The 15,710-nt window shown below is 42.5% G+C and overlaps 1 protein-coding gene across 1 annotated transcript in view; it reads right to left on the bottom strand.

Moving 5' to 3' along the window:
• The window catches only part of UBE2U (ubiquitin conjugating enzyme E2 U), a 46,819-nt gene extending 33,497 nt beyond the window's left edge, over positions 1-13,322 (bottom strand). Inside the window, exons 1-4 of the mRNA XM_060204957.1 lie at positions 12,537-13,322; positions 11,583-11,664; positions 10,240-10,332; positions 6,459-6,556 (exon numbers count right to left, since the gene is read on the bottom strand). Of these exons, the coding sequence (XP_060060940.1) occupies positions 6,459-6,556; positions 10,240-10,332; positions 11,583-11,664; positions 12,537-12,602 (339 nt within the window). The 5' untranslated portion in view covers positions 12,603-13,322. The remainder of the gene's footprint in view (positions 1-6,458; positions 6,557-10,239; positions 10,333-11,582; positions 11,665-12,536) is intronic.
• Positions 13,323-15,710: the final 2,388 nt, after the last annotated feature.

Below are 15,710 nucleotides of genomic sequence, written 5' to 3'. Positions count from 1 at the left end.
TAAAAACTTGGAGCATCAGTATAAAATTACAACAGTAAATAAATCTTTTTACCAGTTAGTTCAAGTTCATGCATCTGGAATTTATTCTAACCTTTTCATTGTATTTGATATCATGAATGCTTAAAGAAATTAATATTTAAGGGGCCACTGGCACACCTGGTTCAGCAATATGTTACAGTGCACAAGGACCCCAGTTCAAGCCACTGGTCCCCACCTGCAGGGGGGAATCTTTTCTGGTGAAGCAGTGCTGCAGATCTCTCTCTCTTTGTCTCTCTGTCTCTCTTCCTCTCCCTCTCTCTCTCCCTTTCTCTCTCTTTTTGCTTCCAGGATTATCACTGGGGCTTGGTTCCTGACTACAAATACACCACTCCTGGAGGCAATTTTTTTTCTATTTTTTTATTGGATATTACAGAGAGAAATAGAGAGGGGAAGGGAAGATAGAGAGGGAGAGAAAGAGATAGACACCTGCAGACCTGCTTCACTGCTTGTGAAGTGACCACCCTGCAGGTAGGGAACCAGGGGCTCCAACTAGGGTTCTTGGGCTTTGTACTATGTGTGGTTAACCCAGTGCACCCGGCCCCTCTCTCTCCCTCTCTATTGCTCCCTTCCCTCTTGATTTCTGACTGTCTCTATCCAATAAATAAAGTTAATAAAAGGAATTAAGATTTAAAACATTTGGAAGAGTTGACTAATATATTTAGAATTCAAACCATTTTATTTTATTATTTATTCATTTATTTTAAATTTTTACTTATTTATTATTGGATTTAGGCAGAGAGAAATTATGAGGAGAGAGGAAGGTAGTGAGGGAGAGAAACAAAGAGACACCTTCAGCCCTGCTTCACCACTTGTGAAACTTACTCCCTGTAGGTGGGGACCAGAGGCTTGAACCCGGGTCCTTGTGCATTGTAATGTGAGCGCTTAACCAGTGCACCACTGCCTGGCCCCCTATTTTTATTTTATTTTGTTTTTAAATATTTGTCTTTTTCATCCAGGGAAATAGCTCAACAAATGGAGCATCAGGCCTGCCATTTCTCGCTTGATGCCTGACACTGCGTATACCAGAGTGGTGCTCTGGCCTCTCTATCACCTATAGAATTCTCTTCCTTCATCTGTTATGAATATTTATGACCCTATAAGACAGAGAAAGAGAGACAGAGAGTGATCAGAGCTGGCCCATGTGGTCCCTGAGGTCAAACCTGGAACCTCACACATGTGAGTCCTGTATTCCACTGCCCAGTTACCTCCTAGGCCCAAATTTAGAATATTTTAAACATCATCTTCATTGCCACCCATTGTGAATAACAGTGTAATAATTATGTGACTCATTCAATAGTCAAAAGCATATAGTTAAAATTGAGATTGGGTGGTGGCACACCTGGTTGAGCATATGTGCTACAATGTGCAAGGACCCTGGTTCTAGCCCCAAGTCCCCACCTACAGGGAGAAGCTTTGCAAGTGGTGAAGCAGGGCTGTAGGTGTCTCTCTCTCTATCTTACCCCCTTCCCTTTAGATTTCTGGCTGTCTCTATTCAATAAACAAAAAAATATAAAAATTTTTTTTAAAAGAATATAGTTAAAATTATGGCCAACGCTTGTACTATCTATTCTAGTATATTTCAGTAATGTGTGAGGATTCCAATTCAAATTACTGAAAATAAAACAAACAAAAAACCCACTTCAGACCTGTAGTTATACTACCCACTGCTGGGGCTTGGTGCCTGCACTACGAATCCACTGCTCCTGGAGGTCATTTTTCTCATTTGGTTGCCCTTGCTGTAGTTGTTATTGTTGTTATAGCTGTTGTTGTTGGTTAGGACAGAGAGAACTGGAAAGAGGAGGGGAAGACAGAGAGGGGAAGAGAAAGATTGACACCTGCAGACCTGCTTCACCACCTGTGAAGCGACTCCCCTGCAGGTGGGAAACTGGGGGCTTGAACTGGGACCCTTACGCAGGTCCTTACACTTTCCACCATGTAAACCCACTGTGCTATCGCCCACCCCCCTCCTTTCTTTTTCTTTTTTTCCTTCCTTTTTTTCATAAGAAAAGCTTCATTGCTCCAAGCTGACTTTTTCAGATAGAAACAGAATGATAGTAAGAGAGAGAGCAGAGATACAGAGGTGCAGAGCAAGGAAAAGACAGCACAGCACTGAACCTCCTTCACTGCAGTGAGGTCTGGCCCCAATCTGGGCGGCATGAGAGGCAAAACAGGTGCACCATCTAGGGGAGCTATTTGGACGCCCCCGCCCCCCACTAACCACATTTCAAGTGGTGACAGGTGACTCCATCTTTAGCAGCTACAAGCGACTAGTGGCTACTACAAAAGCCAGAGCGGATGCTGAATTTCTCATCAGTCTAGAAAGTTCTACTGGGTAGAAGACCTTCAGAGTTCTATTTGTCATTAAAGTATTCATGGAAATTACCTGGGATAATAATGTGAAGTTTCGGGGATCCGTTTCACCACCTGCAGGTGTCTCTCTCTCTCTCTCTCTCTCTCCCTCCCTATCTCCCTGTCCTCTCTCAATTTTTATCTTTTTTTTTCCCCTCCAAGGTTATTGCTGGGGCTCAGTGCCTGCACCATGAATCCTCTGCTCCTGGAGGCCATATCCCCCCCCCCTTTTGTTGCCCTTGTTGTTGTAGCCTTGTTGTAGTTATTATTGTTGTTGTTGATGTTGATGTCGTTCGTTGTTGGATAAGACAGAGAGAAATGGAGAGAGGAGGGGAAGACAGAGAGGGGGAGAGAAAGACAGACACCTGCAGACCTGCTTCACCGCCTGTGAAACGACTCCCCTGCAGGTGGGGAGCCGGGGGCTCGAACCGGGATCCTTACTCTGGTCCTTGTGCTTGGTGCCACATGCGCTTTACCCACTGCGCTACCGCTCGACCCACCTCAATTTCTATCTTATTTAATAAAAATTAGGAAAAAAGTATAAAAGGAAAAATCAGCTGCAGGGACTGGAGGATTCATAGTGGTGGCACCAGGCTTGGCAATACTCCTGGTGAAGCTGAAGGGTTGACAGCCCATGCCTGGCATCGGTGGACAGTCTGAAGTTCAGCTCCACTACTCTGCCCTCTGCCACCAAGTTGCAGTTGCTACCATGACTGGTGCCAACCTGACTTTCCTGGGCAGATGACCTCACCAAGGTGTCTGGAAACCCATCTCCCCAGAGCCCTGCCCCACTAGGGAAAGATAGAAACAGGCTGGGGATATGGAACCACATGTCAACGCCCATGTCCAGCAGAGAAGCAATTCCAGAAACCAGACCTCCTACCTTCTGCAACCCATAATGATCCTGGGTCCATACTCCCAGAGGGATAAAGATTAGCGAAACTTCCAATGGAGGGGATGGGATATGGAAATCTGGTGGTGGGAATTCTATGGAATTGTAACCCTCTTATCCTACAGTCTTGTCCATCATTATTAAATCAGTAATAAAAATAAATGAATAACCCTGGTGGAAAAAAAAAGTGATGTTTCTGAAAAGTAATAGGCTAATATTATATAGGCACGAGCCACAATTGCAATGTTGTAAAAGCTTTAGTTCATGCCTTCATTTGTGGTTTTTTTTTTTATCTTATTTTTTTTTTTTATGACAATACCAGTACTGTCTTGTGCTTGTTCCAGGAGATCAAAGAACTGTGCCCGTTTCATGACCTTGAAGAACTTGTAGTTCAAGGGGGTCGGGCGGTAGCGCAGTGGGTTAAGCACACATGGCGCAAAGTGCAAGGGCCAGTGTAAGGATCTGGGTTTGAGCCTGGGCTCCCCACCTACGGGGGGAGGGGTTACTTCACAAGCAGTGAAGCAGGTCTGCAGGTGTCTGTCGTTCTCTCCCCCTCTCTGTCTTCCAGTCCTCTCCCAATTTCTCTCTGTCCTATCCAACAACAACATCAATAACAACAATAAGGGCAACAAAATGGGAAAAAATGGCCTCCAGGAGCAGTGGATTCATAGTGCAGGCACCAAGCCCCAGCAATATCCCTGGAGGAAAAAGAAGAAGAAAAAAAGCCCTTTGTTAAAAAAAACAACAACAACAAAAACAACTTGTAGTTCAATAGGGAAAGACAGATAAGGTAAGAGTGTGTACAATGCCACACTATAGTGCTCTGGTGTCATTCACTGGGACAGGGTCAATGGGTTCCTTCCTCATAACAAAAGCCATTAATTCCCACCTGAAAAGGAAATTAAGGACAGACATCCCAGAGCAGGATTCAGCTGGCCTGACTCTTACAATGTGAGCAGTTAGTTACTTCCCAGACAAGCTGAGGAAGAAGGAAGATAAATGGGTTGCCACTAAGATGAGGGAACTGAATGGTTCCAAATTCTTGCATTCATACATAGCTTTAGAGAGTAGAACTCAATAAATGCTTTTAAACCAGAACCACCAAGTCAAGTGCTGTGAGCGCAGAAAAGCATGATGATAGAAGAATGGTGTTAGACAGAGTCTATAGTCCAGGTGTGAGGAAAAATAGTCCATATGCCAGGTCATAAAATTCAGCTTAACCCTATAGTGAACACAGAACTAAAAGATTTTAAAGAGAGACACAGGAGAGGGCCAGGGAAACAGTCTAGTGGTAGAGCCCCAGACTTTCATGCCTGAAGACCTAAAGGTCTGAGGTTCAATCTCCGGCATCACCATATGCCAGAACTAAGCAGTGAACTGGTCTCTCTCTTATGAAAATAAACACATATAAGTGAAACTGTATTTGAAAAAAGAAACAAGGGAAATAATCAAAGGAGGTGTTATTGTCTGTAAGGGTTTTTCCTTGTGATTATCAGTGATTCTCTTTTTTCACTCTCTTAAAAATCTTGTTATATGGATGGATGTTTTTATTTCTTTTCTTTTTTTTAAATAAATTTGAATAGCCAAGGACAACTTTGCCATCTACTGACATTTTATAGTTTTTTCTTATTGCTGATCTACAGTAGCATGGGTTAATTGAATATTTTTCAAGTGGTAAGTTCGATTTGATGACTAGAAATTAGCAAGTGGGAGAAGTAGAATTCTACTATCATTTTAGATTACTGAGAAAGTAGAGTGAGGTCATGAGATTTTATTCTGTAAGTGTTCCAGATATCAAAACTTGACAGTTTATCCAGGTATTGTTAATGAGAAGTAAACCCAATACATAGACTATTATTGGTCAGATGTGAGTGACTAAAAAAGCAATACCTCTGAAAATGTATTTATTTGTGTCATCACTAGGCTTCACCACTCTAACTCAGAGAGTAAGAATACATATAGACAGAGAAACAGGAAGATAACACAACACTAAAGTTTTTTGTTTTTTTTCATTTTTTCCCTCCGACTTTCATTAGTGATTTAATAAAGATCAACAAGATTGTGGGATAAGAGGAGTACAACTCCACACAATTCCCCCCACCAGAGTTCCATATCCTCTCCCCTCCATTGGAAGTTTCCCTAATCTTTATCCCTCTGGGAGTATAGACCCAGAATCATGATGGGGAGCAGAAGGTGGAAGGTCTGGCTTCTGCAAGCACTTAAGTTTTCTTCAGTATGATACAGGCCTGGTTGCCTAGTTGCTTGGTTCAGACCTGGGTTGTGTGCATGGCCAAGGCTGCACACTAGCCAAGTGAACTCTCTTGCCAGCCCTGGAATTTATGTATTTTATTTCATTCTTCAATAAATTACGTATCTATGTTAGTATCAGGTTAGAAGGGGCTTTCTTTTAGGATTAGGAATAATACAACTCTGAGGCATGAAAGTAAAAAGGAAATTCTATAAACAAATGTCTGTCTTCAGGATGGAAGAAATCCTGGCTGGGCTTGACACTAAAACTTGTGAACGAGCAAATAGCTGGAGTCATTAGAAACAAACTGAACTGCAGTCATATGAGTCACCGCTATGTAGAAAGCAAAAAAGAAAGGCCTATTCAACGTGAAAACTTAAATTAGGAGGCGAAAGAAAAACTAGAACTTTATTTCTAGGGCTGAAACCTTCCTTTTCTTCTCTTGAATAACTGTGTCCTTGGTGGCTCAGGGCTCTCAACACGAATGTCATTAAAAAAATAAGTCTTTCTATAATTCAAGTTCCAATGTACCGTCTGAATGTAGAAACGTTACTGATTTAAACAAGCACACTCCTATTCTTTAAACATTTAAATATGTGTTGTATATTTTATGACTTGATTTGGAATAATTGAGGTGATTACAGATATTTTTAAAGACTTCATATACTTACTAATGAGAAACATGAGCAAGGGAGAGGGAGGAAGAGAGAGAGAGAGGGGGGAGATAGAGAGAGAGAGAGAGAGAGGGGGAGAGGGAGGGAGAGGGAGAGGGAGGGAGAGGGAGAGGGAGAGGGCGAAGTACACATGATGCAGAGGAGCAAACTTGGGGCCTCACGCTCCAGAGTCTAGTGCTATATTCATTACACCACCTCCTGGACTGCAGGCAGATAGTTAAAAGAAGGAAAGAGATCACTGTTAATCTGCTCTTACCTGTAGGGCAAGTAGAATACTGCCCAATGTATATCTTGTAGACCATATTTTAGGGTTATCCAAGAAGTCAATGCAGGGCTGACCGGAATGTGTGTCTACTGTATTAAAATAAAGAGTTGATATTGGAATATATGATAATGTGATTAAACTTATAAACACTATAGGAAACCTGGAAAACAAATGATAAATGCGGAATACTATTTGCAATAAATATGAGAACGAGTACATGTAGCTGTTTAGAACATTAGGTTTGGTGCCAAGCATGTATACATTTGAATCTCTGCTTCCCTGCTTATCAGCTGTGTGACTTTCCCTCGATGGGTCTCTCTTTCCTCAGATGTGAAATGGGAATTTGATTAAGGCAGTCACTTTCAGGGAACAGAATTCAACGCAGTACTTAATAAAGGAAAACATAGCATAGAATGAATCCTCAAAAATGAGGTATATCATTAATAAAAATATTTGTGTTTGCGTAAAAATTTTTATAAATCAATAAGAAAAACACATAGTCAAACAAAAAATCTAACAATTGTAAAATAGAAACTGTTTTGAAATGGTGACAAAAGAAGTTTTTGGTTTAGTCATAACGTTCTTCTTCTTATTACTATTGTTTTTATTGCCACAAGGATTATTGTTGGGGTTCAGTGCCTGCAAGACAAATCTACTACTCTTGGTGGTCATTTTCCCCCCTTTCCTTTTGTTGATAGAGATAGAGAAAAAATTGAGCGGAAAGGGGGAGACAGAAAGGGCGAGATAGAAAGGGAGAGAGAAAGACACATGCGGCAACACTTGACTGCTTCACTGCTTGTGAAGCTTCCCCTTTGCAGGTGGGGGCTGGGGGCGGGGGTCTTAAACCCACACCCTTGCTCTTGGTTATATGTGTGCTTTACCAGGTACACCACTGCCTAGGCTCTATTTATAATATTGTTTTAAAACCACAATAATAACTGCAGTATGGCACAAGATTAGAGAAAGTAGTGATAATTTAGAAACAAATACTGCTATATATTAAAATTGCATGTGAGGGAGTCGGGCTATAGTACAGCAGGCTAAGCGCAGGTGGCGCAAAGCACAAAGACCGGCATAAGGATCCCGGTTCGAACCCCGGCTCCCCACCTGCAGGGGAGTCGCTTCACAGGTGGTGAAGCAGGTCTGCAGGTGTCTGTCTTTCTCTCCTCCTCTCTGTCTTCCCCTCCCTCTCTCCATTTCTCTCTGTCCTATCCAACAACAACAACAACAACAACAACAATAATAACTACAACAATAAAACAACAAGGGCAACAAAGGGGGAAAAATAAATAAAATAAATATTAAAAAATTTTTTTTAATTGCATGTGAAAAGTGAAATGATACCTTCATTGGTTAAAGAAAAGGTTATCAACAAGTGGTAATAATAATGCTAATCTAAGTGACTAACCTTCCAATATTATTTTTTAAACATTTATAATTATTATTATTATTTTGGATAGGAGAGAGAGAGAAGATTAAATTAAATTAAATAGCTACAACTTGCTGGCTGAACAACAGAAAAATATGCTTAATGGGTGAGCTTAGAAACTACCAGATTACAGGAAAAAATGCAAATGATCAGATACACAAAGACTTGGAAAATTGTCGGAGAAAGAACTCAGAAACCTCATTATGAAGGAAACTCAAGAATCTAAACTGGGGCCAGGTGGTGGCATATCTGGTTGAGCACACATGGTACAGTGCACAAGGACCTGGGTTTGAGCCCAAGGTCCCTACCTTCGGGGGGAATCTTTGTGAGTGGTAAGCAATGCTGCAGGTGTCTCTGTCTTTCCTCCTCGCTCTCCCCCCTTCCTTCTTGACTTCTGACTGTCCCTATCCAATAAATAAATAAAGATAGTAACAATATTTTTATTTTTTTTTTAAAAAAACCGAAACAACATACAGACACACATTCAAGAATTCAGAGATCATTTCACCCAAGAGTTGTAAAACAAACAAAGAAAACTCCAACTAGAGCTATAGGAGATGAAGGACAATTTGGATGGAGTCAAGAGGCCTAGTAAGTGGACTAAATCAGGCTGAGAGAGAATATAAGGACTAGAAGGTGCAACCAATACACTCTGAGTTCAAAGCAGTTGGAAAGGAATGGTTTAGGGAAAATAAAGCAATTCTCTGTGAAATAGCAGACCCCATCAGAAAATCTAACCTGTGAGTTCCTGGAATACCCGGGGGAAGGGAGAGAGGAGAAGAGAACATAGTCATATAAACTACAGCAGAAAAATTTCCACACTTATTATATTCAAAACAATATTCAAAACAGTCATCCAGGAAGCTGAACGAAAATCCACACTCTTGAATCTGAAACAGCGCACACCAAACCTGTCATAGAGAAACTATCTGAAAGTATTGACAAGGAAAAAACATTGCAGGCTGCTAGGGAAAAGAAGAATCTGACATACAGAGGTAGAACCAGCAGGCTTTCTTCAGACAGACCCTGGAGGCAGGAAGGGAGTGGAATGGCATAGTCACAGCATTAAGAGATACAAATTGGGGGCCAGTTGGTAGTGCAGTGGGTTAAGCGCAAGCTGCGTGAAGTAGGTGGCGTAAGGATCCCCGTTTGCGCCCCCCCCCCCCACCTGCAGGGGAGTCACTTCACAAGCAGTGAAGCAGGTCTGCAGGTGTCTGTCTTTCTCTCCCCCTCTCTGTTTTCCCCTCCTCTCTTGATTTCTCTCTGTCCTATCCAACAACAATGACAGCAAATAACAACAACAATAATAACCACCACAACAATTAAACAATAAGGGCAACAAAAGAGGGGGAAAAAAGGCCTCCAGGAGCAGTGGATTTCTGATGCAGGCACCAAGCCCCAGGCCCCAGTAATAACCCTGGAACCAAAAAAAAAAAAGATACAAATTGCCAGTCACAATCACTCTGTCTTGCCAAATGATCCTTCAAGGATGAGGGAGAAGAAAAAAAAGAAAAAGGACTCTGGGGGAAGGAGGGACTAGAAGAGAGGGGTCTGGGGGAATTGTGGGGTCCTAAGCTGGGAGGGAGAATGTTTTGCAGACACTCAACACATGGAGGTGAGAAATTTTACTCATGGCTCAATAGCTGTATTGTAAACCATTAACTTCCCAATAAAATTGGGGAGGGGGGATAGATAAGAAAAAGGAAAAATGAAAAAAGTGCGGGTGGGTGGGAGGGAATGGTTGCTGGGAGATATGTATTTGTAGTGGAGGCTTTGAGACCCAGTGATAACTCTGGTGGCAATAAATAAATAAAGTTAAAAATACATTACTAGTTCAATAATTTGTTTGGCTTTGTATGTTAACTCTTTACAGCCACCAGGTTCCAGATGCCATCATGATGCTGACCAGACTTCCCTGGACTGAGGACCCCACCAGTGTGTCCTGGAGCCCCACTTGCCCAGAGACCCACCCCACTAGGGAAAGAGAGAGGCAGACTGGGAGTATGGATCAACCAGTCAATACCCATGTTCAGCAGGGAAGCAATTACAGAAGCCAGACCTTCCACCTTCTGCATCCCACAATGACCCTGGGTCCACACTCCCAGAGGGATAGAGAATAGGAAAGCTATCAGGGGAGGGGATGGGATATGGAGATCTGGTGGTGGGAATTGTGTGGAGTTGTACCCCTCTTATCCTATGGTTTTGTTAATGTCTCCTTTTTAAAATAAATTTTAAAAAGTAAAAAAAAATACATTACTAGACATGAATAAAAATACATTACTAGACATGAAAAATACATTACTAGACATGATAGGGACAAGTACAATTCCATTTGGTGCTTACCATTTGGATGAAAAGGAATCGTTATGAATTTCACAGTAGGAGGGACAAAATTGTATTCTGATGTGAAATGTATTGTCACTTGGTAGGATAATCCTATGATTAGAAAAATGAACATTTTTTTACTAAATTCTCATGGTTTTCTGATGAGCCCAAATTACTATTTTAGGATTACAGACAACTTGTATAACATAATATGACTTTATTATACATATAAAAACAGGCTGTCATCATAAAATACTTTTAAAAAATATATATATGTATATATATATTTATTGTGGATAGAAACAGAGAGAAGTTAAGAGGGAAAGAAAAAGAGAGCCAGGGAGAGATACCTGCCACAATACTTCGCCACTTATGAAGCTTTCCCCCTACAGGTGGGGACCAGGTGCTTGAACCTGTTCTCTCTGCACTGTAATGTTTGTACTCTAGCAGATGTGTCACCACCCAGCCCCAAGACACTTTCTCCTTCCTCCCTTCCTTCCTTCCTTCCTTCCTTCCTTCCTTCCTTCCTTCCTTCCTTCCTTCCTTCCTTCTCTTTCTTTCTTTCTTTCTTTCTTTCTTTCTTTCTTTCTTTCTTTCTTCCTCCAGGGTTATCACTGAGGCTCGGTGCCCGCACTACGAATCCACTGCTCCTGGAGGCTATTTTTTCCCTTTTGTTGCCCTTGTTGTTGCCCTTGTTGCCCTTGTTCCTTACGCCAGTCCTTGCGCTTTGCACCATGTGCGCTCAACCTGCTGTGCTACCACCGGACACCTTATTTATTTATTCCCTTTTGTTGCCCTTGTTTTTTTTATTGTTGTAGTTATTATTATTGATGTCTTCGTTGTTGGATAGGGCAGAGAGAAATGGAGAAAGGAGGGGAAGACAGAGAGGGGGAGAGAAAGACAGACACCTGCAGACCTGCTTCACCACCTGTAAAGTGACTTCCCTGCAGGTGGGGAGCTGGAGCCTCAAACTCGGATATTTACGGGGGTCCTTGTGCTTTGCACCATGTGTACTTAACCCGCTGCCCTATCACCCTACTCCCCCAAAGACTTTTTTAAAAATTTTATATATTTATTATTTATTCCCTTTTGTTGTCCTTGTTGTTTCATTGTTGTAGTTATTATTGATGTCATTGTTGTTGGATAGGACAGAGAGAAATGGAGAGAGGAGGGGGGGGCAGAGAAAGACAGACACATGCAGACCTGCTTCACCTGTGTAGCGACTCCGGGGGCTTGAACCGGGATCCTTATGCCAATCTTTGCACTTTGCGCCACCTGCGCTTAACCCACTGCGCTACCACCCAACTCTCCCCCAAAGACTTTTTTTTAAACATAAGTTGATCAACTTTAGCAACACAAACCTTCACAAATTGTATTCTGTAGCCCTTCAATACTAGCTTCCCATTCCATCATATTGTCAGTCACAGGAAAGGCACTGATACCCTTTAAATGAAAACGTAATAAAAGCAGAAACACGGAGTAAATAAACGAATAAAATATTTGTTTAATCAGATATATCAGACATTTGAATATTAAATGCCAACTTGTGATAAATTTACAAAACCTTACATTCTCTCTTCCTGATATATTTATGTCTTGGTTTGGAGAGAGTGTTATATATTTTCTCACTCCACAGAAGTTAAGGTAGATTCTTGGAAACAGGAAATAACAGCCATAAGTTTTAAATAAGTTGTAGGTATGGAAACCCCAAGTGGGACTACATGGGACTGTGGCTTATGGAAGGTAACAGCCAATTTAAGATTAAAATTAGGGAGTATAGGGTAAAAAAAAAAATTAAAATTAGGTGTATTCCTTTATGTATTTGATTAAGTACCTTATGTTGTCTTTTTTCTCCTCCCCTTAGGTCTTTCTACTTGCTTGCTGCACTTAAACTATATCAACTATTCAGCACAGACACAGATAAGACTGCTTGACAAGGCACATGAGACAAAGAAGTGTCCTGGAGAAGTTGAGAAGCATCACATGTGACAGTAAAGAAGTGGGCAGAGACAGGCTGGGAGTAGGGATCCACCTGCCGGCACCCATGTTCAGCTGGGAAGCAATTACAGAAGCCAGACCTTCCACCTTCTGCACCCCACAATGACCCTGGGTCCATACTCCCAGAGGGATAAAGAATAGGAAAGCTATCAGGGGAGGGGATGGGATACGGAGTTCTGGTGGTGGGAACTGTGTGGAGTTGTACCCCTCTTATGCTATGGTTTTGTCAATGTTTCCTTTTTATAAATAAAAATTTTAAAAGAAAGGAAAAAACATACCCCAGAAAAACTTATCTCTCTTAGGTAGTATGCACTCACCTTGTAACTGTTCGTCTTCAACTCTTGGAGATCTCTTTTTAGCAGAATATGGGCTCTGCTGTGCATTATAAGGCAGCGAAGGGTCAAGCAAATGTCTCCGTTCACTGTCAGGTGTCTAAGGTTATCCGCCTCTCCCGAATTAACACATAGTTCACTGAAATAAGTTGCTTGCTTTCTAGAGTCCTAGAATGTTGAACACGTCCAAAATATAGTGTTTTTCTTTTCTTCTCTGCCTCTGTAATAAGAGGACCACCAGAAGGAAATTATGGGCACTTTTTTTTTTTTTTTTGTCCTCAGTGTGTTTCTTCAATACCAACCCACCGCCCACATTCAAAGCAGACTTTCAGGAGCACCTGTGACAACCTCATGATTAATGGTACGTGAAGTGGGCGTGAAAGGTGTTAAGTGTGAGATGGACGTCTTTGCTCCCCAGGTGCAAGCCGGTAGCCTGTTGCAAAGAGAAGCAAGTAGGTTGCTAAGCAACAGGCCCACACGGCAAAGGAGAGAGAGAGAAAGAGAGAGGAAGACGGGAGTTAAGGCCACCATTAGCCAATCAGCCAAAGGAATCAGTTCTGTGGACAACTCCTCAGCCAATCACTCAAGCGCTTCCCTTTGAAAGGCCAATGAGGCGCAGCTGGTATCACCGCTAATGTTGGGTGTAAAACCAATCCCTCCCAGTGTGAATCACAAGCATCTTCACTCCATTACGACGGTCCAGCTTTTTTTTTTTTTTTTTTTTTTTGATATTAGAGACTAAGTCATCAGTAGGTATAGGCCTACGCTAGTCAGCTAGTACGATAGTTACCTACCATCCGTGATGATTTCGGTATGACACCATCAAAATCCAGGCAGGGAGGATGACTTAAAGTCTCCGATTCCGGTTGACTAGATTCGACTTCCGGAGGTGGAGCTACGAGCAGCAGATCGCTTTCTCTCCTCTCCTCTCCTCTCCCGGATCAACTAGGAATACCAAAGGAGACCACCCGGACCAAAACAAGACAGGACTAGAATGACCACAGAAACCCAGTAAATCACCCTCACCAGGTTCCAGGTGTCATCAGGATGCCGGCCAGACTTCCCTGGATTGAGGACACCACCAATGTGTCCTGGAGCTCAGCTTCCCAGAGACCCATCCTACTGGGGAAAGAGAGAGGCAGACTGGGAGTATGGACCGACCAGTCAACGCCCATGTTCAGCGAGGAAGCAATTACAGAAGCCAGACCTTCTACCTTCTGCAACCCTCAATGACCCTGGGTCCATGCCCCCAGAGGGATAGAGAATGGGAAAGCTATCGGGGGAGCGGGTGGGATATGGAGATTGGGCGGTGGGAATTGTGTGGAGTTGTACCCCTCCTACCCTATGGTTTTGTTAATTAATCCTTTCTTAAATAAAAAAAATAAATTAAAAAAAAAAAAAAAGTCTCCGATTCCTCTCTCTTACTGCAGATGTTTACACCTGACATCCTTCCAAGTTGACGTTTGCACATCCCCTCTCCTTCCTTACCCCCCTTTTTCCTTTAGTCATACTTGAGATTTAACTTTGCCCGTGGCTCTAATGGCATCCCCTAAGATCTGGCTTCTATCTTCCGTGGTCCTGTTTTTATTCCTCCATCACACTGTTACAATTGCCTATTGTCTTCGTCACCAGACAGTGACCTATTGATACTAAAATGTGTTGAATTACCAGTGTCCACTAGAGACATGAATTTTGTTTGGAGTGCCTTCTTATCTAAGACTGCTGCCTAATACCTAATTTAATTATCAACACAAACTTACTATCTAGTTGTTTGCTTGACAAGTTGGGGGCATCACTCATGTGCAATTTCACGGGTCCCAGTTCTCATTTTTTCATTTAGAGAAAGAGACAGAATGAAAGACAGGAAGAAACCCCACAGCACACTGGAGCTGCCTCCCAGTGCTGTGGTATTCTGACATAGTTCCAGGGCTTGAAGCCGGGTGACACACAGAAAGGCAGGCTCACAACTGGTGAACTATTCCTATGACCCTTAGTTTATTTATTAGCATTATGCTGTATTAGAACATTAAAAAATTTTATTGTCTTTATTTATTGAATAGAAACAGTCCGGGGGGGGGGGGCGGGCGGTAGCACAGCGGGTTAAGTGCACATGGTGTGAAGCACAAGGACTGGCCTAAGGATCATGGTTTGAGCCCCTGGCTCTCCACCTGCAGGGGAGTCGCTTCACAGATGGTGAAGTAGGTCTGCAGGTGTCTGTCTTTCTCTCCCCCTCTCTGTCTTCCCCTCCTCTCTCCATTTCTCTCTGTCCTATCCAACAACGACAAGAATAATAAAGACCGCAACAACAATAAAAAAAAAAAAACAAGGGCAACAAAAGGGGGAACATCTAGCCTCCAGGAGCAGTGGATTCAGTGGATTCATGGTGCAGCCACCAGCAATAACCCTGGAGGCCAAAAAAAAAAAAAAAAAGAAAGAAAAGAAACAGAAATTGAGAGGGGAGGGGGAGATGGGGGAAGAGAGGGGTAGTGGTAGATAGCATAATGCTTATGCAAAGAGACTTTCATGCCTGAGGCTCCAAAGTCCCAGGTTCAATCCCCCGCACCACCATAAGCCAGAGCTGAGCAGTGCTCTGGTAAAAAACAAAACAAAACAAACAAAAAAAAAACACTTGCACCCCTGCTTCACCACTCGCAAAGCTTTCCCCCCCGCAAGTGGGGACGATGGTCTCGAGCCTAGGTCCTTGTGCACTGTAACATGTGCGTTCAACCAGGTGTGCCACCACCCGGTCCCTGTATTGTAATATTTATAATTTTAGATTTTAAGGTGTGTAGCAGGCCAAGCACTGGCATACTCAGTTGAGTGCACATGTTACCATGCACTGGGATCTGGGTTCAAGTCCCTCCCTGGTTTCCACCTGCAGGGGAGAAGCTGCATGGGTGCTGTGCGTGTCCTCCTTATTTTCCCCTTCCGTGTTACCCCATCTCCTTTCAATTTCTCTTCTATCTATTAAAAATAGACAAGTATATTATTTAAAAAATAAAAGAAAAGAAAGTCAAGGAAGGCCTGAGACAACATGGGGAAGATGTGACTGAAGTAAGCCTTACATAGTGGGAGATTTGGTTTTTATTTGATGTAGTAAGGAAGGCACTGCAAGCTTCTAAGCAGCACTGTCAGGTTCTCATTTCTTTCTTTCTTCCT

This window comes from Erinaceus europaeus, chromosome 13 (genome assembly GCF_950295315.1).
Source record: "Erinaceus europaeus chromosome 13, mEriEur2.1, whole genome shotgun sequence".
NCBI classification, from domain to species: Eukaryota; Metazoa; Chordata; class Mammalia; order Eulipotyphla; family Erinaceidae; genus Erinaceus; species Erinaceus europaeus.
Note: the sequence above shows the minus strand (reverse complement) of the source record. Positions and strands in the feature narration are given on the sequence as shown.